The sequence below is a fragment of the Erythrolamprus reginae genome, chromosome 2, assembly GCF_031021105.1.
Source record: "Erythrolamprus reginae isolate rEryReg1 chromosome 2, rEryReg1.hap1, whole genome shotgun sequence".
Classification (NCBI taxonomy): domain Eukaryota; kingdom Metazoa; phylum Chordata; class Lepidosauria; order Squamata; family Dipsadidae; genus Erythrolamprus; species Erythrolamprus reginae.
In genome coordinates, this window is record NC_091951.1 from 178049251 (window position 1) to 178075103 (window position 25853).

A 25853-nucleotide genomic window follows, 5' to 3' on the forward strand; every position below is an offset into this window, starting at 1 on the left:
GGCTCTATCTGTTTCCTGTTAAGTTCTTCTTGGCATTCGGATTAAAAGAGAGAGAAGGAGGTGGGGGCTTTGCACACAAGGACCACTGCCACACAAGGCTTGCTGTGGTTAGGGAGCATGACAGATACACAAGGAGAGACACACAGTTAAGACTTCAGTGTTTGTGGACCGGAGAAGGCTGTGCCCTCGCCTCCGTTGGATACTGCGTGTATGTGTGTGTGTGTGTGTGGTGGGGGGGGAGAGTTGTTCTTCCAGCAGCATTTCTGTTAACGTTTAAAGTTCAAGGGCGTCATTGGAACGAGCAGAGACTGGAGTGGATCCGGCAGCTGAGCCTCACCTCTGTCCAGCTGGCTCCATGTGCGTATCGCTGCATTGGCCTGGGGCGGATGGATGAGGAGAGGCTGGATTCTGCTGCCTCCCCAGGAGTCTGAGATAAGAGGCCCTGCGAAAGGTTGGCAGGTCCACGGGCTGGGCCGGGCTGGGCCAAAGCTGCTCAGCACGGCCCCCTTCCCTTTGGTAGTGTTAGTTGTACATCCAGTTGTCAGTTAACAGGTAAAATCCTCAAAAGTTCCTCGGGCCGGGTGGTGAGGTAGGATGTTGGCTGCGTATGTCATGCCTGCTGGATGGCCTCGGATGTTCTCACATGGATTCTGGAAAGGTGGAGAGGAAAAGGAAAAAGGAACATAAACAGAATGGACATGAAAGTAGCATGGTAAACATTGATAAATGGGGCCCTGATTCCAGGATTTGTGGGTTCAAGAGGTTCAGTGCCAATGGAGCGGGAGATGGTATAGGAATTGGGGGAAAAAACCCAGCTAAATTTCTGGGACGTACTCAGACTTGGAATAAAGGGCATCTCCCTAGGGATTCTTCATCATCTGTCATATAAAACATTGGGAGACTTATCTTGCTTCATTAAAGTAGCCCCAAAAGATAAGATACTTTGCTGCAGATAAGTTTCTCTGTCCATCAGTACTCATACATGAACTAGGGATCATGTTTGCTCCCTAATTGGAGATTTTTTGCGCCACTTGGCCCAATTCGTTGGATACTGGTGCTGGTCATGATGACAAGATGGCAGGATGAAAGGGTTTTTATATCACACAGTTAGAAATCTGATATTGTGAGAATACTTCAACTTTTGAAGGGCACCTTATAGGAGAGGTTGCGGCAGTCCATTCTTAGAGGAGGCTGATGTAAATTTCCATGAACCGTATGAGTAGCCTGCCTCAAATTTTATAGATAAAGGTAATAAAGACTTTGGATGCTTGTATAGCAGGAGCTGTGATGGTGCAGTGGTTAGAATGCAATATTGCAGGCTAACTCTGCCCACTGCCACGAGTTTGATTCCGACTGGCTTAAGGTTGACTCAGCCCTCCCTTCTCCAAGGTCAGCAAAATCAGGACCCAGATTGTTGGGTGTAATAGGCTGACTCTAATCCACTTAGAGAGGGCTGTAAAGCAGTGTGAAGTGGTGTGTAAGTAATTGCTATTGCTAGTACAGTACTGTCTTGTAGGACCCAGGAAATCTGTCTACTTGGTAACTGCATTCATCCTGAGGTCCATATCGCTCCAACTCTCTTGAGACTGTAAAGCTGTAACAATCTGGCTCTTCTGTCATGCCCTGGGATAGCAACACAACTAGAATACAACCCCCTAAAGCAGTGGTTCTCAGCCTGGGGGTCGGGACCCCTTTGGGGGTTGAATCACCATTTCACAGGGGATGCCTAAGACCATGGGAAGAGATAAATTTTCCACGGTGTTGGAAATTAAAGCTTCTATTCTGGCACCTTGGAACATATCTTTACAATCTGACCAATGACCTTCCTGCCAATCAGCTTAAAGCTCTGTTGGGAGAATTGGCATTAGACTTATGGTTGGGGGTCACCACAACATGAGGAACTATATTAAGGGGTTGCGGCATTAGAAAGGTTGAGAACCACTGCCCTAAACTGTTATATTTTTGGCTTGTTATACTCGCTCTTAAAGACACATCTGTCCTGCCAAAAATAAATTGCGCTAAATAAAGTAAAGAAAATGGTTGTTGCTAGGTTTCAAAGTGATTGAGCAAAAAGTTAAGTGGCTGAGCAGGTAATGATGGGGAGAAATCAGAGGTGGGTTCTTCCTGGTTTGGACCAGTTTGCCAGAACTGGTAGCAACCCAATGGTGATGTCACAATGACATCACTGAACCAGTTCGGTTGGTGCCGGTCTTTTTTATTATTATTATTATTTTTATTTTTTTTCCTTCTGAGCAGGCGCAGAAGCTGAGTTTCTTCATGCAGTCATAGTCTTGTTTTCGGCTTTAAAAAAAAAAAATCCCGGCTTTTTCAGCAGTGCCCACTCAACACAGGAGGAAGTGAACCAGCAGCGAGGCAAGTTAGAACCCACCCCTGGGAGGAACCCTTAGCCATAATAAGCCACCACCAAGCAGCATAGGCAGGTGTAGAGCATCTGAATTGATAATTGAGCTTTTAAATGGCTTCTGGTCATTTACTGAATTTATTTGTAAAATTATTGACTCTGAAATTTAGGGCCCTAGCACAGTTAACCGGATATTTAATTAATATTGTAGATATAAATGAATGGAATTGGATTCCCTATTGCATGAATGTATTATGAAAAGTGTAATTCTACCCGAGGGCAACAGCGGTGGTCAGGATTCCTAATACAGAAATCTCAACTGCTTCACTGAACCGTAGATTCTTTATTGGTTGAGAGAGTTTGGGCACAATGAAAATCATACAAACTCAGCGATCCTCTAGAGTCTAGCCAGCCCGTCCACTTGGCGGATGACAAGGGAACGTACTGCATTATGAAGTGTAGACACTTACATGGCGCTTCACGTCATCCAGGCTCAGGGCAACACCCTTGTCACTGTTGTTCCCTTTGTGTTTCTTCTCACACTTGTCACGGCGACAGAGGTGGAACTTAATAACCTGGAGATGGAACAAGGGAAACGTCCGTCATTGGCAACTAATAATTGGGATTATTTAGAGTTCCTACGCACACACATTGTGTCAGGGAATAAAATTCCGTAAGATTGAGCTGTAACACGAATTACCACATTGAAATGAGCTTTACGTGACCCTGCCCCACTACATAGAAGTCAAATTCTGAAAATTGTGTACAGTATTTTAGTGAAGTGTGATGAAGAATTACTTTCTTATTGACTCAGTTTATTGCTAAAACTTATCACTTTTTTCTTAACTGAAGAGAACTAAAAGTTTGCCTCAGAACAGAATTACAGCATATGTTTACTGGATACCTCTTCATAAGCCATATGTTGTGTTCATTTCCCTCATGTTAACAGTGACCAAAACTCACCTCATAGGCATAGTCAAAAAGCTCAAGCACAGTCAGTAAACTGGCCCCAATAAACAGTCCCATCTGTCCCCCAATGTCACCTGCATGGGAGAGACAGGAAGACACATGTCAGGTCTTTTGATGCATCCCAATCCCAATCTTGGCATGATGGAATAGCGTCCATCTCTGGGTAACCCTGAGTTATGCCAATCCAACATTGAAGGGAAAGGGGGAGTATGGAGATTTTGCATTACACTGAAGTCAGCCCCAAAGGTCACCCCCTGCCCTGGAAGCTTGGCATTTACAGGATCTGCTCCAACTGGCAGTCAGAAAAAAAAGTGATCTCACCCAGCAGTCCGGCTACTTCATATGCTTTCTTCTGCTCAATAGTTTCATAGTTCAAAGCTTCAAAGAAAATGTCCAGAACGAGGATGTTCTCCCTGCATAAGAGGAATTGGATGCAAACTTGAAAAATCTGCCCACCAAAGAATCCTGTAAGTAGACCCTATGCTGATGTTTGGAGCTTTGGCTAATAACCAACTCAGCAAAACAAGCACCCATAGCTATAGAAGTGAGAACAGATTCATACACTCACATGTCTACACCTAAAGACACAAATGAGGGTTGCAGCTGTTTGTGGAATCATCACAGGAGAATATTTAAGAAAACGGGAATGGCTCCAGAAGAGATGGGAGACCTCTCTTTCTATGTTTCTGTCAATTTGTCCATCCATCCATCCATCCATCCATCCATCCATCCATCCATCCATCCATCCAATCCCTCTCTCTCTCCCCTCTCAGCTATCTATCATCTGTTTGTTTATCTATTTGTCTATCTGTAAATCTAATCTATTATCTGCTTTGCTGCACATCTCACCCTAAGCTACTCTGTAAAACTAAAACCATGAGAAATATTATTACTAATAACAATAAAATGCAATTATAAGTAAAGATGGCAATTTTGGGCAGTGTACAACATTAAAGTAATAAAACCACGAGAAATAAATATTAATAACAATAAAAATGCAATTTCTAATTAAAGATGGGAAGGGAGGGGGAAAGATGTGTAGCAGGGGGAATCTTATATTTTTTTCATCAACCACCTCCATTGTGATGTTTCCCAACTGGGGCTCCAAGCCATCTTGCAGAACTGGGTTTTCAGTCTTTTGTGGAAGGCTGGGAGGATCAGAGCATATATAACTTTTGGGGACAAGATGTTCTAAAGGGCAGCCTTATGACCTACAAGGTCCCTTCCCACTCCAATAATCTACGCATTTTCCTCATCTGCCTCTTTCCAAAGCTATCTCTCAGTTCTAAATCTCTGGGTTATCTCTGACAATACTTACAGCTTTGCCCTGATGGTGGATGCTGCTGTCTTATTAGTTTCTGTTTTGGCCAATTAGTGAGGGACAGGAAGAGGAAGTGCAGAAAAAAAAAGGTAATAGATGGATTGGATGCAAGAACAAAACCCAGCCAGGAAAAGAAACTCACCCAATATACTGTTCACTCTTGTTGTATTTCTTGGCCAAGTACTTGGCCGAGGCCTTGCTGGGGATCTTCACCATGGACAGCTCTTTACCGTAGCGTGTGACGTTGCAAGGCATCTCACATACACAATAATCATTGTCTCGCTCCACCAAGAAGTCTGGAGACCCCAAAGGAAGGGAGAAGTCACAATGATTTCGAATAACAAAATGCCAAATACAGTTTGTAATATCTCATTTTTAAGAGACTAGTTGAGAGGTGATGTCTATTGGTCCTTACCAAGGGCTGGATCTGCACATTCTTTGTACTGTTCAGGGGTGCAGTAGGGAGCATCACCTGCAAAAGAACATAAAGTGATGTTATGCTTTAATGCAAGCAGCTATGATGGCAAAGTTCATTCCTGCTGAATTTCTACCCTTCATATCTAAATAGGGATTTCTCTCTCTCTCTGTCTCTTTGTTTGTCTCTGACTTGCTCCCTTCCTCCTTCCCTCCTTGCCTCTCTCTCCTTTCCAGCATTGTTCTCCCTTTTCTTTCCAGTGAAACAAACCTCTCCCATCACCCTTCTCCATCCTGCATTCCTTCTATTGGAAGCATTTTTTTCAAGCATATCTGAAAGGTGCAAATGATTGAAGGATCAAATAATTTTACAAACAGGGCGTCTTATTTTAGAGTCAAATAATTTCATTTACTTAGTTTAAATCTCTACTTGTTTTATATCTTTTCTTTTGTTAAGGAGCGGAAGGTGTTGACGGTTATTGTTTTATCTTGGCATTCTATTTTGGGACTTTGGTGTATGACATTTAAATATATGCACATCTACACACAAGGTTGTGATATGGGCAGATTGAATGGGTGAGGGAAAAATGTGTTGTGTTTATAAATATAAACAGTATATTTCTCTCGTCTTTTTGGTGAGGAATCAAATTAAGTCTTTTTTTCCCCCTTCTGGGCTAATAAGATAATATTTAGGTTTTAATGCTTGCCTTTTTATATTATGCTGTTGGAATTTTTCCATATATGATTTGGTAAGCCTGGAATTATTGCTAATGTTGTACAGTACTGTATATCTATTTTTATTAAACCAGCAGCCTACATTAAAGTGTGCATATAGCATTTATAGAACTTAATTTTATAAGAAGTCTAACACATATAACACATAAACAACTGAATGAAAAAGAGGAGAACTTATATTTGGGACCATCTTGATTTTGTGATTTTGAAAAAAAAAAGTTGTGAAAAATGGACACCGTTGTTTCCAGAACTGCTGCCTCTTCATCTTTTTTGTGAAACAGATTTAAAGGTGAAATATATTTAGTTGAAATTATCCATGTCCTAGGAATTCACAGCAGGAAATGAGAGAACTGCCACTCATTGGCAGTGCTGCTCACCTTTTTTTTTTCATGCACCATTTTTTCCCATGTGCCATTTTTTTCAGCCCCAGGGATTAAACCTGGACTGTTCTGGGTGCAAAGCAGATCCTCTATTATTACTGGGCTATGAACAGGGCTGGGTCCCAACTTACCTCACTGCCGGTTTGCTTCCTCCTGGGCCTTGTGGGCATGCCTCAGGGGAGTGCGTGCTTTGCGCATGCACAAATACACAATGCCATTTTTTAAAAAAAAATCTCCCCCCCCAAAAAAGCTGAAAACAAGATGGCGACACATGCACAGTGCTGGAAACCCAGCTTCTGTACATGCTCAGAAGGAAAAAAAGTGCTCTGGAAAAAATCCTCTCTAAAAGAAAATCCCCCTCAAAATCCCATTTTTTTTTAAAAAAAAATGGCCACATCCACAGACTGGCACTGACTGTGTTCTGTGATATCACTGTGACATCAGCAGTGGGTTGCTACCGGTTCTGACGAACTGGCTTGAACCAGGAGGAACCCGGTTCAATTGATAAAATTGAACGGGTCCAAAGACGGGCTACAAAAATGGTGGAAGATCTTAAGCATAAAACGTATCAGGAAAGACTTAATGATTGAACTCAATCTGTATAGTCTGGAGGACAGAAGGAAAAGGGGGGACATGATCGAAACATTTAAATAGGTTAAAGGGTTATATAATGTTCAGGAGGGAAGTGTTTTTAATAGGAAAGTGAACACAAGAACAAGGGGACACAATCTGAAGTTAGTTGGGGGAAAGATCAGAAGCAACACGAAAAAATATTATTTTACTGAAAGATTAGTAGATGTGTGGAACAAACTTCCAGCAAAGGTGGTTGGTAAATTTGCTGTAACTGAATTTAAACATGCCTGGGATAAATATATATCCACCCTAAGATAAAATACAGGAAATAATATAAGGAAAGAAAATCTAATTTTAGTGTTTTTCATCCTCACGCTCTGAAAAGGGATTTTTTTTCCTTTTTAGGGATTGTATTCTAATACTAGATGCCCTACCTATAATAATCCAGGGAAGGTTTTAGAGCAGAGGTGTCAAACTCAAGGCTTTGGGGGCCGGATCTGGCCCATGGGGTGCTTAGATCTGGTCCATGAGGCCACCCTGGAAATAAAAAAGGGCCGGTCTGTGGTGCCTCTGCCAGCGAAAATAGAGCTCAGGAGGGCTCCAGTTTTGCTAGAAGAGGGTTGCAGGAGGCTCTTGCACCCAAAAATGGAGCTCGGGAGTCCATTTTTGCTGGCAAAGTGCTCAGGCTATCACAGATGCCTTCGACATGAGCGATGTCAAGCTGGCCATGCTCACCCCAGCCCCCTGAAGTCAAACAAAACCTTGATGCAGCCCTCAATGACATTGAGTTTGACACCCCTGCTTTAGAGCTAAACTGCTCTGGTTATAGAAACCGGTCCTCAATTTTACCATAAAGAGCAAATGTTGTGTTAATACATTGTGCAAACAAAGTGTCCAATTAAAAACTGTACACTTGTTGAAGATACTGGCATTGACTCTAATTTTTTTTTTTTTGCATCTCAAGGCAACCTTATTAGTCAGATTGTACACAGTGTCGCATTATGCAAGCAAAATTGAATTCAAATCCCTGCATTAATCCACGTCTTCACTTGTCTTTCAATTATTCTAAATAATGGTACCATATGAATTTCTAATCAGGTTTGATCTGCAGCCTGAAAAATACTCAAACCCCCCCCCCCCCATTTTCTTGTCATTTGCCTGTGCTATTCTGCCTACTCTTCCCTAGGAGATGGAGCTGACTAAAACAATTAACTCACTTCCGTGTTAGGATTATGCTAATTGCATATCTGGCAGATTAACAAGGAAGGCTCTTTTCAGATCAAGGTGAGGTTGACAGAGCCCTGGCATCTGTTAAAGCATGCCAACTAGAAAATAGGAGCGGCTCCATTAGAGGAAGTCTTAATTAGAGAGGAACCATAAGAAGAAGCACTTTTAAAGAATATTTTCAACAACTATAAAGCACTTCACTTCCATTGCTTTGGGGCAATGTTGGTAATTTGAAAAGAAATTAAAATATTCATATATTGACAAAGTGGTACCCTCATTCTGTAGTTCATTGCGCCGCCGTGATACTTCTAAGGAGCTAGAACTATTGAGGTATATAGCACAGACTACACAGATTAAATGTATATAAATTAGCATATTCTTCAGGAAGAGCATGGTGAAAATTGTGGTGGATTACCTGGAAATCAGCCATTTGGAAAAAGCTAACCCTTGTAATTATATGATTTATTTCAGCTTTTTAAAAGAAATGTTCCCATGACTTTGGCATTTTTTTTCCAGTTACAGGTGGTCTAATTTGAGCTTAATTATGTCATCATGCACCAAATTGGATGTTTATTACAGGCTGTGAAATTAGGTATATGAAACTGATTTGCCAGGTTTTCTCATATGAAGGAGGCAATGCAGTAAAATGGTTCAAAAGCATCCACAGAAATTGTTTCATTTTTTGTGTGGTTCCTATAAGAGGAAAGGTGGTATATACTATATTTTTCAGAGTATAATATATATCTTTTTACCCCACAAAAGAGGGGGGAAACATGGGTGCATCTTATATACCAAATGTAGCTCCACCCAGCCACCCCCACCCTTTGGCCTCTGCCTCTCAGCAATTTACCTTCTTTTAGCAAACAGTGCAGAGCCTCTTAAGCCAAACAACTGATTAACAGCTTCCTGATCCTCAGCTGATTGAGGCTGCAGACTGACCAGGTGCTGAAACTGAAAGTGAAACTAAAGCCGCAAGGAGGCAAATTGCCTGGAGGTAGAGGCAGAATTTTATTTTCTTGTGCTATTTAAACTGCTGAAACTGGATGCAATTTATTTATGGATAGATTTATATAACTATAAATGACTGTAGAATGTTCAGATTATTTTTAAAAGACTGCTGTTCTACACAATTTAACAAAATGAATAAGCTTTTAAAAATAAGTGCTTGATCTGAAGAGGCCCAGTGCTTTTGTATCTTCTTTTAAATAGCAGAGAATAATATACACTTCCAGAAAGCCACATCAATTTTAACAGCATCTGTACTAGTATAATTTGAAATGTAGGAGTGTCCTGTTTTACTGTTAAGATAAGGTTAAACCCTGACTTAGTCATGTTTGGAGCAGATTTATTTAAATAATTGGGAGGAGTTAGTGTGACCACATTTAAGAAAGCTTTCTGGCATTCATATACAGTGATACCTTGTCTTACAAACTTAATTGGTTCCGGGACAAGGTTTTTAAGGTGAAAAGTTTGTAAGATGAAACATTGTTTCCCATAGGAATCCATGGAAAAGTGATTAATGCGTGCAAGCCCAAAATTCACCCCTTTTGCCAGCCGAAGCGCCCGTTTTTGCGCTGCTGGGATTCCCCTGAGGAAGCATCAGTGTAATTGCAGCATCGCAAAAACACCGAAGTCCTCGAAACCCCACCTCCGGACATCTGTGTTTTTGCGATGCTGCGATTTTACTGAGGCTCCCTTCGCTGGGAAACCCCACCTCCGGACTTCCGTTGCCAGCAAAGCACCCGTTTTTGCACTGCTGGTATTCCCCTGCAGTATCACAAAAACATGGAAGTCCAGAGGTGGGGTTTCCCATGGAGGGGCGCCTCAGAGGAATCCCAGCAGCGCAAAAACGGGCACTTCGCTGGCAACGGAAGTCCGGAGGTGGGGCATCCCAGCGCCAGCGGTGGGTTTGTAAGGTGAAAATAATTTGTAAGAAGAGAGAAAAAAATCTTAAACCCCGGGTTTGTATCTCAAAAAGTTTGTATGACGAGGCATTTGTAAGACTAGGTATCACTGTACTGCCATAATGCACATTTTTCCAATTCTTTGCTATTTATTTATTTATTATATTTATTAATTAGATTTATATGCCACTCCTCTCCGAGGACTTGGGGCGGCTTAGAACATAAAGAAAAACAATAAAAACATCTTAAATCCAATTAACTATAAAATTTTGTTCATCGACCAGGGGGCAACTAATTAATAGCCCCAAGCCCTGATGGCACAAATGGGTCAGGCACACATGCACAAAAATACACAGCAATGTATATCATAGGTCTTGTTTGGTGTTATCTGCTAGGAAAATTGCTGGGATCTTCAAGCAAAAGGAAGCGATGTGGGGGGGGGGGGGAGAGGGGAAGAAGGATCTGGGAGTGGGAAGGGATTGGGAAGAATAAGAATGAGGAGGGCTTCCCAGCTCAGGGGATGCTTGGGGTCCAGAATCCAGAGTGTACCTTTCCCCTTCTTTCTTGCAGTGCTTTTATTCCTAAAGATCCCCCTCTCACTCTCTTTCTCTAAAAGTTGAGCTCTTGGTCCAAAGCAAAATTTAAATGAAACAAAGTTGAGCTAGTTTGTAAAGAAAACAAATACTGCCCAGGTTCAGTGTAAGCCATACCAGTATTCCAAACTGATGAGTCTTAATGTCTAGTTAAAATGGGTAGTACTTCCATTTAAAGAAGAAAAGCATATCCCAAACTATTGCTATTTTTGCTCCCATATTCTGTTGTTTACATATAAATTTTGATAATGTGGAAATTTTACTTAGAACCTATTAAACAACAGAGCTAATGTCTGCCTACCATCATGTGTATCTATTAGGAGTAAATCCCACTGAAAGAGCGTAGCCTTACTGCCAAGTAAACTTTTTAAAATTTAGTCCCCTTCTTCCCTTCCCTTAGACTTTATGTAGTTGAGAGATAGGGTATTGAATTGATTAGTATCAGATGTATTATAGAGAGAAATGAAAACTTCCGTAACAACAGACTCTTTGTGCCCAGACCAGGTGTGTGTGTGTGTGTGTGTGTGTGTGAGATAGAAAGAAGAAAGAGACAAAGAAAGAGGAAGGGAGAAAGAAAGAAAAAGGAAAAGAAAGGAAGGAGAACAGAGAGAGAGACAAAGACAAGAAAGAGACAAAAAGAGAAAGAAAGAGAGACAGAAAGAAAAAGAAAGAGAAAGAAAAAGCAAGAAAGAAAGAGGAAGGAAGGAAGGAAGGGAGAGAAGAGAAGAGAAGAGAAGAGAGAGAGAGAAGAGGTAGGAAGCACCACAAACCCTGGCACTAGATGTGGCTTCAGAAGAGACTTTGAAACAGCACAGCAATTTAGGGCTGGAAGACTTCTCAGAGGTCATCTCGTCCAACCCCCTGTTGCAGCAGGAAACCTTTCATTGCCTAGATTATTTGGGTGCTTCTGATAGAGAGGAAAGTTGTCAGAAATAAGTAGTTTACTAGGACAAGGCTGCCATACAGAAGAAGGCAGAGATAGTCCTTGACTTATGACCACAATTGAGCCCAAAATTTTGGTTGCTAAGCAAGAGTGAGTTTCACCACATTTTATTCAATCCATGACAACTCCTGGCTCTAACAGTCATCTGCAAGCTATGGAAATATGTCTGAAGACATGTAATATTCTAATGTAGAAAAATGATGGTTAAATGTGTGGCTGAAAGTAGACTCTGGATGTGTTAGTCAAAATGCAGGAAGTGAGGCTGAATGTGTATAGTTTTAGAAGAGGTGTGTGTGTGTGTGTGTGTACATACATATACAGTATATATAGTAGATAATGTATATTTTTGTGTGCCTATGTGTAAAATTTATGTATACATATGGCATATATACATAGGATTAAATAGTATGTTTTGGATGTTCAGTAGTAGTAAATAGTTAGGGAAATTGTATCTTGTTGAGGCCTTTGAGGCAAGGAGTGGCAAGGCACCCTAGCCCTTGATGTGAGTGACATCCAGTTGGCCATGCCCACCCATTCACATGACCACCCAGTGACATGGTCACCAAGCCACGCCCACCATCACATGACCACAAAGCCACTCCTACCCAGTCACATGACTGCCAAACCATTCCCACCCAGTCATATGACCATCAAGCCACACCTAACATCATATGATTATCAAGCACAGCCACAAAATAAGCCACGCCCACAAAACGAGCAGTAAAAAAAAATAGAACCCATCCCTGGCCAGAGGTTAAGATGCTGGGCCTATCAGCTGGAAAGCCGACAGCTCAGGTTCGAGACCTGAGCTTCATGCAATGGGATGAGCACCTGTCTTTGCCTAGCTCCTGGCCACCTTGCAGTTTGAAAGCATACCAATGTGAGTAGATAAACAGGTGCTATTTTGGTAGGTGGGAAACACTGCTTGGTGACATCATGCTGGCCACATGACTGCAGAAACATTTTCGAACTGTCAGTGGCCTTGAAATGGAGATGAACTGGGATCTTCTACACTATAATCTTGTGCTTTTATGACTCCGTTGTCTCCTTGCTTACTAAACTGAAACATTTGACATGGCTGGAATTCTGGAATGTGGTGTTTGCTGTGTGTTTGAGAGTTGGCAACAGCTCTCTCCCCTTCAGTCTGCAAGAGGAGCTGTCCAGCAATATCAGCAATCAGCTGACCTGGTGAAGAATTGGACTGAAGCTGGGCAGGTGATTATTAGCCTGCGCGGAGTTTCAGCACATCATCTGGTTGAGATGTACTGGTATCTCCTAATGCGACTACACTTAACTGTCAATATTTATTTCCCATCCCCACCTCATACTTCAAACCGAATCTTGACTTCAATGGCAGGAACCTTATTTCATTACATTTTTGAATAGAGCAGCGATTCTGGAGAATGCAAAACTGGGGGAGAAACCCAACTGAGGAACATTAGATTTCTGATTCTGCAGATCCTTTGCATGTATTACAGCCATGCAATTGTCCTCTATATTCCCAATTCATTCTGGAGACCACTGCAGAGGAGATAGCTAATCCGGTTTCAGCTTTGGTTCTGCAAGCATTAACATAGGCACCCTGTTCACAATATATATATATATATTAAATTTCCTTCCTATACTTTAATACAATGTCAAATATCTTCTATTTCCAGTACAATAAAATGCAGTATTTTGTTAGTAACTCTTGTATAATCCCAGAAAAAAAAATCATAATACAAAATTATTAATTTCTCTATAGATCTTTTGTCCCTTATTGCAAAACAAAATTATTTATCTAATCTTGTCATCCAGCAATCACAATCATCATGTATTACCTCTCTTCATTAATGTTCCCTCAAATATATACTGATAAATAATATTTCTAACTGTTAGGCACCCTGTTGTTGCACAAGTAAATGTGGCATGCTAGCCCACCATTTAAATATCAAAATAGTGAGCACGTTCCAGAGTGGGCTCCCATAAATCAGCCCTTCATCTTCCAAGGGACTCAATAATGATTTTTTAAAAAAAATTACAACTATTTCAGACTCGGGTCCTTAGCTTCCCTTCAGATCCGTCCTTCCTTCTTACCAGGCATATGCACCATACGACAGTTGCAGTTCTCCACCAAGTAGCGGGTTTCACAATCTATGCGGCAAGCAGTGATGCTGTAGGTGTCATAGAATTCAGACTCCACTGTCACTGACTTGCAGTCACCCCAAGGTGGGGGAAGGTAGATGAGCTGAGCAAGAGAGGATAGAATGAGAAGGTCAATATCTCTCCTTAATCCAGGGGTAGGGAACGTTGGCTCTTCTATGACTTGTGGACTTCAACTCCCAGAATTCCTGAGCCAATCATGCTAGCTCAGGAATTCTGGGAGTTGAAGTCCACAAGTCACAGAAGAGCCAACGTTCCCTACCCCTGCCTTAATCATTCCTAAGACAAAAAGAAGAGCTCCCTTTGTCCTGTAAGGATGGTGTCGTATATATGGACTCAGTAGAGTTTACAAATGAAACAAGGCATCAACAAACCCATAAAATAATCCTATCAATAGCCCACACCCTCCTCGCCTTTCGTAAGCTTCTTAAAACCCACCTCTGCCACCAGGCATGGGGGAACTGAGATACTCTTTCCCCCTAGGCCTTTACAATTTTATGCATAGTATGTCTGTATGTATGTTTGGTTTTATAATAAGGGTTTGGATTGTTATATGCTGTTTTTATTACTGTTGTTAGGCGCCCCGAGTCTACGGAGAGGGGCGGCATACAAATCCAATAAATAAATAAACAAACAAAAAATAAAATAAAATAAAATAAAATAAATATCCCAGTGTAGGCAAGGATGCAATTCTGAAGTCACTACCTGTTACTCAGTAGCACTAGACATTTGACCACAGCCTGGATTCCTGCTTCAGATTCCAGGGATCTTTCAATCTAAGCCAGTGGTTTTCAATTTTTTCCTTTTTTTTTGGCCATGCTCCATCTAAAAATCTCTAAACTCCTGATCCCCCACCATGACATATAATTCTTATTATTCAAAAAGTGAAGTCCTACTCATGTGGAGGAAGCCTAAAAGCCTTAACTTGGTTTAAACACAGTTCCAATTGCCCCCATTAAAAATCAAAATGCCCCCCCCCCAAGTGGGGCATGGGCCCCACATTGGGAAGCTCTGATCTAAGCCATTCTTTTCAAAGGAGAATGGAAGAAAAATCATTGCGGGATACATCTGGAGTTTTTTTCCCTTACAACAATTTAGATTCACTCATCATCCTGCTTTTCTTCCCGAAACCCAAAGCAGCGTACATAATACCACTTCCAATTTTTATTCATGATGAAAAAGGAATAAAACATGTTTTATTCAATAAATGTCACTTGTGAGGTAGGTTTTGTTGAGAAACACGAAGTGGCTGAAAATAACTCACGGCCAAGGGTGGATACGATCCCTTGTGCTCCTGGTCCTAGCCTGGTGCCTTCATCACAAAACCATTCCTGCTCTTTAGTACGAACACTAGAAGACAAATCTAAAATAAAGCAAATGTGTCTTCAACTTACCCGCTGCTCTTGGCAGGACACAAATGTTTGGAAGCCAGGTGCCACTCCAAATCCCAGCTGGTCAATGAAGGGCGGCTCATCCTGGCTGTGAATCTGCACTTTAATCCCCGCTTCAAAAGACGTCTCATCTATAGCACAGAGAATAGAAAGCATGTGTTGCGGTCTGCCAGTGGCCTGCGGGACTGGCAGCAGAGTTGGACAGCGACAGGAACATGAGCCAGGCCTGGAGTCTGAAGAAGGCTCTGTGTCGGAGGCAGAGATCCAGCCCAGGCCATCTGGGAGGTCTGTGCTGACTCCAGAGCCTCCACAGGCTGACATGAACGAGGCAGAGGAACAGGGGGAGCCTCTTCCCGATGCATACATGTGCAGAGCTGCCAGAAGGCAAGAACAGTTACGGAGGAGAAGGACTACTCGGGAGTAAGGCTTGGAGATGATTGGCCCCTCCCATAGGACATAAAAGAGGAGCAAACAGATGTGCTCCTTGCAGGAAGCAACTTGGTTCAATTCTGGTTGGTGTAACCCAGCAACTCTGTTCTCACTCTGTGCTCTGATTGGCCTTGCAAAGCTCCTTGCCAATTAGATCTTTGGCAGCGTGTCAAGAGAGATAAAGGTTGGTGCTTATCAGCTTCCTTCTGAAAGACTGCAGCAGATTTCTGTCCGACTAGTTAACATTGTTTGGGACTTATTGTGGCTGTGAATGAACATAATTTACAGCCGTTGAAAAAAAAAGGGCGTTGTTTTCATAATTATAGATTAAGAGTTTATAATTACTTAAAATTGACTATACATTACTGATAAACCACAGGTAACATTACCGTAAAACAGTACTAAAGGAGGCTGCCGGTGAGACAGCCGAGGGGGGCAGGGAATGTGCACTGTACATCTGTTTTTCTGTATATATTCTGTGTGTATATGTCATTTACAGGTAAATAAAAATTATTTTTAAGAAAAGAAATAAAAAGGGGGTTTTGGGGACTACATTTGTGTTTATGATTTATCAGGAAGCCTAGGTCAGAACATATGGCAAGAGCAAGTGAGGTGGCTTCTTTCTTTTATTCTGACACTCTCCAATCCCAAGGGACATCAAGAGACGCATCCATGCATCAAGGAGAAGCATGATGTTGAAACTACAGGAGTGTGGAGAGCAGGTTCTGCAAATCTTCTCAATACACGCCTGCCATAGTTTTCCCTGTGTTAGGGATTAACCACCTTTCTGGGCCAGTGAGTGCCTTTTGGGTTTCTCTTTTGGGTGTTGTCACAAAATGAGTGCCAGGATAGGTGAAATCAATTGCAGGCATTTATTTACCAGCAAATGGATGAGCCTGCAGCCTGAATTTTCCTCTAGACCTTAACTCTTCCTTTTGTTTTCTGAGCATCTGAGCTCGCTTTCAAGTAAAACATAGGGCTACAACCCCCCCTCCTGTTTTCTAAGGAAACCCAGAGGCCTTTCAGTATATAAAGATGATTTAGAAGTTGAGGTTTCCCTTTGTAAGCATGCCAGCTTTCCATAAATTTCTTTAAACTAAAGGATGTGTTAAAATATTAAAATCAAGCTGAAAAGGGAAGTTGGTAAATACCAAAAGAGATTTTTTTTGGCAGCACATTGCTCCCCCTCCCATTCTTTGATCTATTATGCGACAGTTTTAGGACTGCGATTGATGGACAGAAATCAAAATGCCCAAGGACTCACAAAAACCCCAGTCTTCCTCCCCATTAACGCAAAGGTCAAGAGTCAATCCAGGTATGCATCCAAGGATACTAGTAGCATTTTTGTTAAAGCCAAGCACAGCTCTCTTACTCTCCCCTTCTTCCTAGGAATGGAAAGCCAGCTAGGAAGGCAAACATGCTTTCCACGTAGCCTCTTGATGACCTTTGATTAGGGACTCCGGCTCCAGCCCTCTTTCTGCAGTTTGAAGAACACATTTCTCCCTTAACGGAACAAAATGCTATTTCTGGATAAGAGGCAGCTACCTGATTGGCATTGCTAAGCTGGTTGCTATGGTGAGTAGGACAGGAGCGAAGAGGGGGAGGCCGAGTAAGGAAACGGGTGTGGAAAGGCAAGATGAGGGTCTCAGGAGGTTGTGGAAGTCTAGGAGATGATTGAATGGAGGGAGACTCGGAGGAGGGGAGGGGGCTTTGGCAAATTGAGGCTGCCTAAGGATGGGCGGTGCAGAACTACACATGAGGGAATTCTGCCGCCAGGAGAAATGAGGAACTGGTGGAGGGATAGGAAAGGAGAAAGCCCTTTGAGACGGGGTGGCGCAGTGGCTAGAGTGCAGCACCGCAGGCTACTTCAGCTAACCGCTAGCTGTAGTTCAGCAGTTCAAATCTCACCACCGGCTCAAGGTTGACTCAGCCTTCCATCCTTCCCAGGTGGGTAAAATGAGGACCCAGATTGTTGGGGGCAATAGGCTGATTCTGTAAACTGCTTAGAGAGGGCTGTAAAAGCACTATGAGGTGGTATATATATCTAAATGCTAAATGCTATTTACCTGTCTCTCCCCAGACTGGAAGATATTCATCTTGTTGAATGTCCAGCATGATCTCCAAGCCATTGCCGGTGCCCCCTTTCATGGTGATAAGGGGTGGCTTGTCAGACTGGCCAGAATTGAAGGTGTAGCATTTCCCGTAGCGGGTGAAAACCTGTGGAGGAGAAAAAGTAGGGTTAGGGATTGGTGCCTGACACTTCCTCCGGAGGTCACTGGGCTCTCCTAGCTTTGATAACCAAGAGCAAGCCAGAAGAGAAGAGCATAACCTACAGCGTTGTCACATTGTGTCTTTCAACAAGTGTAATAAGTGTACTTTTATTACCAGTGGACACATCTGGGAACTTGGGAACATGTTGTGGCACTTTTGCAAGATGGCTGCTGAGGGAGGGGCTTGGCCAGTTCCAAAGCGGTTAACTGTATTATGTATCAATATACTGTATTATGGCCTTTCAAAAGCAGACAATGCTTTTTATAATAAAAATTAAAAAGTTGCTCTGTAATTGCTGAAAGTGGTTGAGATAATTAAATTTGGGATGAGATTCAGTTTAAAACTGGCCTTCAGTTGAAACATATTCAAATTTAAAGTGCTGAGGCCGTTGAGCTTAACATCTTGCTCCGGTCGGGAATATGACTGTTTGATTGTAGTTAGAATTATTGTGAATGCCTGGTTTTTTTATATTGTGGGGTTTTAATACTGGTTTTAAGTTGGGTTTCTTCTGCTATATTTTGTATTGTGTTTTATTCTTACCTTTGTAAGCCGCCCTGAGTCTGTGGAAAAGGGCGGCATAGAAATCCAACCAACCAACCAACCAACCAACCAACCAACCAACCAACCAACCAACCAACCAACCAACCAAATAAATAAATAAATAAATAACCACAAGCACTGATTTGCAAGAGCGGGTGAGGACCCATATGACTTGTGGATTTCAATTCCCAGTGACCATATGTTATTTACTATAAAGGATAGCCTTTGCTTTCCTGAAAGCTGTGCTTTAGACTTATTTATTTTTCAAAAAAATTTTTTTGTCCTTTACTTTGGCTATTTAACTTTTACCCCACAAATGGTACCACTTAATGCACAGTCTTTCACATTCCGGTAAAAAGAAAATATGAAAATTGAGTTGTCTTTTGACCTCAAGTTGTTATAGTCTGCTTGGTTTTAAATATTTTTGTTATTGCATTTCTTGAATTCCCACATTGAATTTTCTTTTGTAAGGCAAGGTTAGAAACATAACCAATTTAATTTTAAAAAAATCTTTATGAACCTCTTTCAGATTTATCTCCGTTTCAAATTTGCCTTTATTCCTCCCCCCTTGAAAACATGGTCTCTGTAGGCATACCTGGAAATAAAAACGAAGTTAACTTATATATATTAACAGAGTTGAAAGGGACCTTGCATGTCATCTAGTCCAACCCCCCTGTCCAAGCAAGAGACCCTACCTAGGATAGAACTCACAACCTCCTGATTGCGAGGCAAGAGCTCCACCTCTACACCACAACAGCTGCAGGGGGCCAGTTCTTTCCTTTGCAGCATCTTGTTGCTAGCTCCCCTTTACAAATATTACTCTTTTTAAAATGTCAATTCAGCTGAAGGAAGGAGCAAAGAAAGAGACGCTGGCAACCTCCCAGTTCCTCCTACTTTGGATAATGACCAGTGGGAAACAGTTAAGAATCAAAGACACAAGTTGGCGAAAAATTATATCCATTTGCTTGTTAGGCATAAGGGAAGTTCTATGCATGGTATGTTTGTGTGTATGTTTTCTTTTCTAATAAGGGTTTTTTAGTGACTTTTAATTATTAGATTTGTTATATATTGTTTTATTATTGTTGTGAGCTGCCCCGAGTCTTCGGAGAGGGGTGGCATACAAATCTAATTATTAATAATAATAATAATAATAATAATAATAATAATTGTTAAATTGGAGGTTAAAAAGTGCCACGCGTAGAAGGAGCAGTCAGGATTCATTTGTTTTCACAACTCAGGAAGCTAACTAGCTCGGATGAGTTCTCTTAAAGGAAATGTAACCCCAGTGGTGGTCTTATATCCTTCAGTATAAACAACAACAACAACAACAGCAAATCACAGGGAAATTCCTCTGAAAGTGAACAAATACAAGCTCTGCTGAGCGTATTCACTGGTTGCCTCTTCCGTTAAAGGACAGACTCTGCCCTGCTGGCATTTATACTCATCTGCTGCTGGGTAATTCATCTTTTACAGGTGGCCAAATACAAGTCCCTGCCAAGCAATTCATATAACAAATAGCCTAAGGAATAACATTTGGCAACGGCGGGTACTCATGGAAAGCTTAAAATATTTGTAGACACGTCCGGGTACTCTTGTTTCTGCTTCGCTGGCATGTTTGAGCCAAATTCTTGAAAGAATAAAATTCAGAGACAGACTGGGACAGACCATCACTCTGCATAAAGCCACGAAGGAAATCTGCAAGGTTTATTTTCTACCCCCACCATACAGCCATACATGCAGAGTCTGTCTATTTATCTGTATATGTGTTCATAATTTGCCTTTTCCTTCTACCGAGTTATGTATTTAGAATAGAATAGAATTCTTTATTGGCCAAGTGTGATTGGGCACACAAGGAATTAGTCTCTGGTACACACGTTCTCAGTGTACATAAAAGAAAAGATAAGTTTGCCAAGAATCATAAGGTAGAACATTTAATGATAGCCCAGGTACATACAGTATAAGCAATCAAATCCTATTAGGAACCAGTCAATATAAATTGTAAGGATACAAGCAACAGAGTTACCATCATTTGTGGGAGGAGATGGGTGATGGGAATAGTAGTGCAGACTTAGTAAATAGTTTGACAGTGGTGAGGGAATTATTTGTTTTGCAGAGTGATGGCGTTCAGGGAAAAATAATAATAATAATAATAATAATAATAATAATAATAATAATAATAATAATTTATTAGATTTGCATGCCGCCCCTCTCCGAAGACTCTTGTGTCTAGTTATTCTGGTGTGCAGTGCTATATAGCATTGTTTTGATGTGTTTTGGTGTGCAGTGCTCTATAGCATCATTATATTAAGTAGGTCTCCATAGAAAGCTTGCTTGGTGTAATGCTTAAGGCAGGTAGGCAGGCAGGCTGGAAGCCAGGGGCTGGGACTTCTAGTTCTGCCTTAGGCACAAAGCCAGCTGGACCAATCAGTTTTTCTCAGCCCTGAAACCTTTGCCAAGAAAACTTTAGGGACTTGTCAAGCAGACTCTAAGAATCAGACACAATTGAACAGAAGAAGTCTGCTTGAAAAAATAAAGGGAGAGGGAATGCATCTAAGAATCCTTCCAATGTAAACATTTTGTTCTCACATTTCTTGTGAGAGTGCAGTTCTTGTCTTCAAATTGGTAAGGTATTGGTAACTACATGTGATAAACAATTCAACTAACTCCATCCTCTTTTTGTGTGTGTGTATTTTTCAGACTTCTGCTCTGCAGACTTAGCCAGTACTTTAAACCTACTGAGGTTTTAGGAAATAGTGAGCTGTGCTATGTATGCAATTGTACTTGATTTTAGAATCCCACAATTGCCTCCTGACTGGTATTAACCATTAAAGTTCACACCCCTGTTCTTGAGTCAAGGATAGAAGGCAAGTATTGATAGTTACTAAGATTCCTGCAAAGGCAAAAATATTCAGTTAATTTATATAAGAGAAAATTTGTAGCCCAGGGTTGAACTGTGGGGTCTTAGTTGCTCTCTGAGCTTGGTTGTTTTTTTTACTACCAAACTAGACAACAACGCCCATGCTAATTTGGCAATGAAACATCTACAAGAAAACAAGTCAACTCAGGAAACACCAAGGACCCCCACAATTTATACTCATTCTTATTAACAAACACTGAGATAGCGACAATTTTGGTAGTAGGATCTTTCTCTACACAAATGCTAGTGTCTTGGTTTCAGGCAAACAAAATCTAATATCCTCCCATCCCCTCAAAGACCCCATCCCATGTACAGGTCGCCCAGTATGCATTGGTGCTTCTTGATTTATTAATCCCAGATTAGCATGTATCATGCAAATCAGTAATTAATAAAAGATCATGTTGTGCTTTCAGTTATTTAGGAAAACCTGTACTCGTACATTGGCAGTCTAAATGATGGTATAGTTATGAATGATAAATGAATTATAGCAAATATTTAAATGAATCATTTAATTATTAATAATAATTGAATTAACTGCTAGCTAGTGACTGGAAAAAATGGAAAGCATTCTGCTATTATTTTATTTGTTTGTTATGCTTTTAGGATAACCAGCATGGGGGAAAAGTGGTTTTTCCATCTTAAGAAGGCTCAATTAAAATTTCTGTAAAAACGAATGCAATGAAAAAGAAGATATCCCAGCCAGACAGCATCCTAAGGAGAAGCTTGAATATGTCATGTTATGTATTTGGGATTGGAGCGTCAATGAAAAGTAGCTTACAGTATTTAAAAAGGATTACTTGCTTTTCCTTTAGCTGTTATATTTGCTGAAAAAATGGAAAGTGGGGACAAGGTGTTACCGTTCTGTGTAACTTTGGGGGAAGGTTCCTAGTTTTAACTCGAGGAACAACTTTGGCTTGTCCTCAGTCTACTGCTATAAAAGATTGTGACTTGGGAGTAAGTAGATAGTACGATCTCAGAGGCTCTGTGGGCAGGAAGGATTTGTATGTCATAGAAAAGAGCAAACTGAGAAATGCTGGGGAGGGTGGGGGACTGTTAGACCCATCAGCTACGACAAGGGTATTAAGCTCCAGATCCTCAGATTGGATACAGCCCACAGGGTGCTTAGATCCGGCCCACCAGCCTATGCTGTGTTGTGGTTCCGTCTGAGGCCCCTCAGGGAACGGCTGACCTTCTGTCGGTTTCCAGCTCAGAGGGAGAGGCTGAGGAACAGGAGGTGCAGACAGACGAGGAGGAGGAATCCCAGGCTGAAGAAGAGGGAGGACAGCCAGAGTCCCACCAGGGGGAGCTCTCCCCAGCAAGCAGCCTGGATTCCTTAGAGGAAAATGCACAAGCCATAATTGATCTGCGACAACGAAGAGCTACTCAGAGACGGAATCAATTGGCTAAATACTTTCAGCATTAAAGTGGCAACAGCTGGGTTTGGGTGTGGTGCTCTTGGGAAAGGCTAAAAGGCAGACCCACCCTTTCTGGCTTGTGGAGTTTTATCTTTGAGAGTCGTGGGACCTGACTGTGAACTTTGGCGTCTTGGAATCCTGGTTTGTGCCTTTGACTATTGAAACCTTGGGGGGGGGGTGCCAGCAAGAAGCTTGCTGTATTGTCTGGACATCAGGACCCTGCTGTACCGTATTATAGCCTGTCTGTTGGGAAGAACAGGTTTTCCTCTGTGCTTATTTTTTCCAGTTATAAAATACTTTTGGCTTTTACCAGAGTGTCTGGCTGTTTTTTCCAGTTGGTGTTGAGGTCTGGGGGAACCCAGACAGAACATGCTGGAAATAGCAAAGGGCTGACCCATGGTGCCTCTGCCAGAGAAAATGGAGCTCCGTTTTTGCTGCAGGAGGCCGTTGTGGCTGACACAAAACGGAGCCTTGATGAGTGATGTCAAGTTGCCCACGCCCCCCTGCCCCACCAGGTCAAAAACAACCCTGATGTGGGGTTTGGTACAGTGATGGGCTGCTGCCCCTATGAAGGAGGGGGAAATGCAGTGGGGATAGTAACTTTATGCATTATTTATTGAATGCTTAATAGTTTTTAAATTGTCCTAGTCCTTTAGTATGATCCTTAATTACTGTTAAAATAGGAAATAATTAAATAGTATGTTTTTACCCATAAACGCTTTAATCCTTTTAATCATTATCTAGAATTGAACTTTTATAGCAACTAAAGAAAATTGAGCTACTTGCCTAATCTCTTATCATTCTGAACCTTGTGGGTTCAGTACAAAACCTTAAAATGTTACTGTGCTCCTCAGCAAATAATGTCATCTATCATTTGTCCTTTTTGTGGCTATTCAAATAATATGAAAAAGAATGCAAGCACCTATTTTAAAACTTATCTTGGTCAGTAAGCCACTCCCACCCAGTCAAATGACTTTTAAGCCACCCCCGGTCACGATTGCCAAGCCACTCCCACCTGATCACATGACTGACAAGCCACTCCTACCCGGTCACATGACCATCAAGCCACACCCACAAAATAAGCCATGCCCACAGGGTGGCAGTAAATTTTTGGGCAACCCATCACTGGTTTGACACCCCTGAGCTACGAGGTCTGAGCCGAGCTGTGTTTTGGGGAATGTTAGATAGGTGAGTCTTTGCATTGATAGAACTTAGAGGCTTGACTTTTTAAACAGGGAACTTTTATTCTGGCATTTCCAGCACCACTCCAGCTCAGCTTAAATAGAACAGCGGACAGACTTCTGAAAGCTCCTTTTACAGTGTAGCTGTCATACAGCCAACCAATCACAATGCTTTAACTTCCTGCCCGAAAGGCCTCTTGTGCTTAGCCAATCAGGCTTCAGCATCAGCCTTCCGGGTCAGTCATAAGTCGAGGACTTTGCATTTCTGCTGGGGTTGTAAGTCGAGGACTTAACAGGGAAAGCTTTTTTCCCCTCACCTTTCTTTTGTTTGAGCTCCTGTCATTTTGGTAGCTTAAGTTGCTGAGTCACCTGCTCAGCTCACTCCTGTGGTTAGCATTATGCTTTCCTTTCTCTTTATTTGAGGCTTTGTTTTCATTCTCTTTATTCACTGGAGCTGTTGGTTTACTGAATTTAGTCTCTTGATGGAATCCAAGATTTGTTTTACTCATGGAGCACCTCCCTTATGAAGCCAGGTTGCAACGCCTTGGTCTCTTCAGCCTTGAAAGACGGCGTTTAAGGGGTGACTTGATCGAAGTGTATAAAATCATGCATGGGATAGAAAAGGTGGATAGAGAAAAATTATTTTCTCTATCACACAATGCTAGGACAAGGGGTCACTTCCTAAAGCTCATAGGTAAGCAAGTGAGGACAAATCAAGGGAAATATTTCTTCACCCAGAGGGTCATTGGTTTATGGAATTCACTTCCAGAAGAGGTCGTGACAGCTGTCAGCCTGGATAGCTTCAAGGCAGGATTAGACAGATTCATGGATGCCAAGTGTATCGGTGGTTATTGAAACGGATGTCCATGTGCCGCCTCTATGTTGGTTGAGGCAGGCAGGATTCCCTTGGGTATCATTTTTGGGGGATCTGTGGAAAGGGAGGGTCTTGCCTTCTCTTTCTGCTCAAGATCCCCATGTACAATTGGTGGGCCACTGTGTGACAGACAATACTGGACTCGATGGGCTTTGGCCTGATTCAGCATGGCTCTTCTTATCTTCATTTAAAGAGGGTTTCCCCCCCCAGTTTTTCTCCTTCCTGCTATAAAGGTTTGAGAGTAGGGCAAGAATCAACAGCTTGGAGTGACCCAGAGGAGGCAAACTCCACCGGAAATCATTATCTGTTTCTTGGGGAGAAGAAACAAAATGGTGGTAGAAAAGGAGGCTCGAGAAAGGAATTAAGAAACCTGGTAGTGGCATCTGGAGACTAAACTTGAAGACTAACAGTGTGAAAATGTTCTAGGAAGCTGTGAAGGGCATAGCATATTTGTTTGCCTGCCTGACATTCGCCCGAACTACAACTAGGACAAGTTAAAATAACTCTGCTGGAAAGAACAGACAAGATTCAGGACAGCCTATATAGATGATAAAGCGGATGAAAGATTTTTAGATGGCAGGCAGAACAGGAGAACATCAAAGCTAATGTCATTTTCTACGCCGAAAGAAAAGAACAGGGGAAGAGTAGGATATATTTAGACCACAGTTCAACTTCAAAAACACAACCAACATAAACACACTGGAATGCATTTTTAAACCAGGCAGCAAAAATATTCAGGTACAATATTTAATAATTCATGTTTTTGATTGGCAAATTACGGATGGGGATGATATGCATTTTTTTAATGTGTGGCTGGCTGTCCCACAATCACCAGATTCAGGCCTGTTAAAAGTACATTGGGGTGTGAACCTTGTGGTCCTCTGGTTTTAGATTAGATTAGATTTATTGGATTTATATGCCGCCCCTCTCCGCAAACTCGGGGCGGCTCACAACAAGATAAAAACAATACATAATAACAAATCCAATACCCACCAATCCAATTAGAATGTTAAGCTAAAAAAATCATAAAAAACAACCCCAGAATATTAAAAAAACAAGCACACAATCAATCTAACACCAAAACAACATGGGCAAGGGGGAGATGTTTCAGTTCCCCCATGCCTGACGGCAGAGGTGGGTTTTAAGGAGTTTGCGAAAGGCAAGGAGGGTGGGGGCAATCCTAATCTCAGGGGGGAGCTGGTTCCAGAGGGTCGGAGCCACCACAGAGAAGGCTCTTCCCCTGGGTCCCGCCAGACGACATTGTTTAGTCGA

General features: G+C 41.8%; 1 protein-coding gene across 1 annotated transcript in view; it reads right to left on the reverse strand.

Annotated features, from left to right (window-relative positions):
• The window catches only part of ASIC1 (acid sensing ion channel subunit 1), a 77809-nt gene continuing 51956 nt past the window's right edge, over positions 1–25853 (reverse strand). Inside the window, exons 2-10 of the mRNA XM_070740535.1 lie at positions 17450–17600; positions 14958–15085; positions 13498–13648; positions 5068–5124; positions 4795–4948; positions 3653–3744; positions 3326–3405; positions 2833–2937; positions 1–650 (exon numbers count right to left, since the gene is read on the reverse strand). Of these exons, the coding sequence (XP_070596636.1) occupies positions 546–650; positions 2833–2937; positions 3326–3405; positions 3653–3744; positions 4795–4948; positions 5068–5124; positions 13498–13648; positions 14958–15085; positions 17450–17600 (1023 nt within the window). The 3' untranslated portion in view covers positions 1–545. The remainder of the gene's footprint in view (positions 651–2832; positions 2938–3325; positions 3406–3652; positions 3745–4794; positions 4949–5067; positions 5125–13497; positions 13649–14957; positions 15086–17449; positions 17601–25853) is intronic.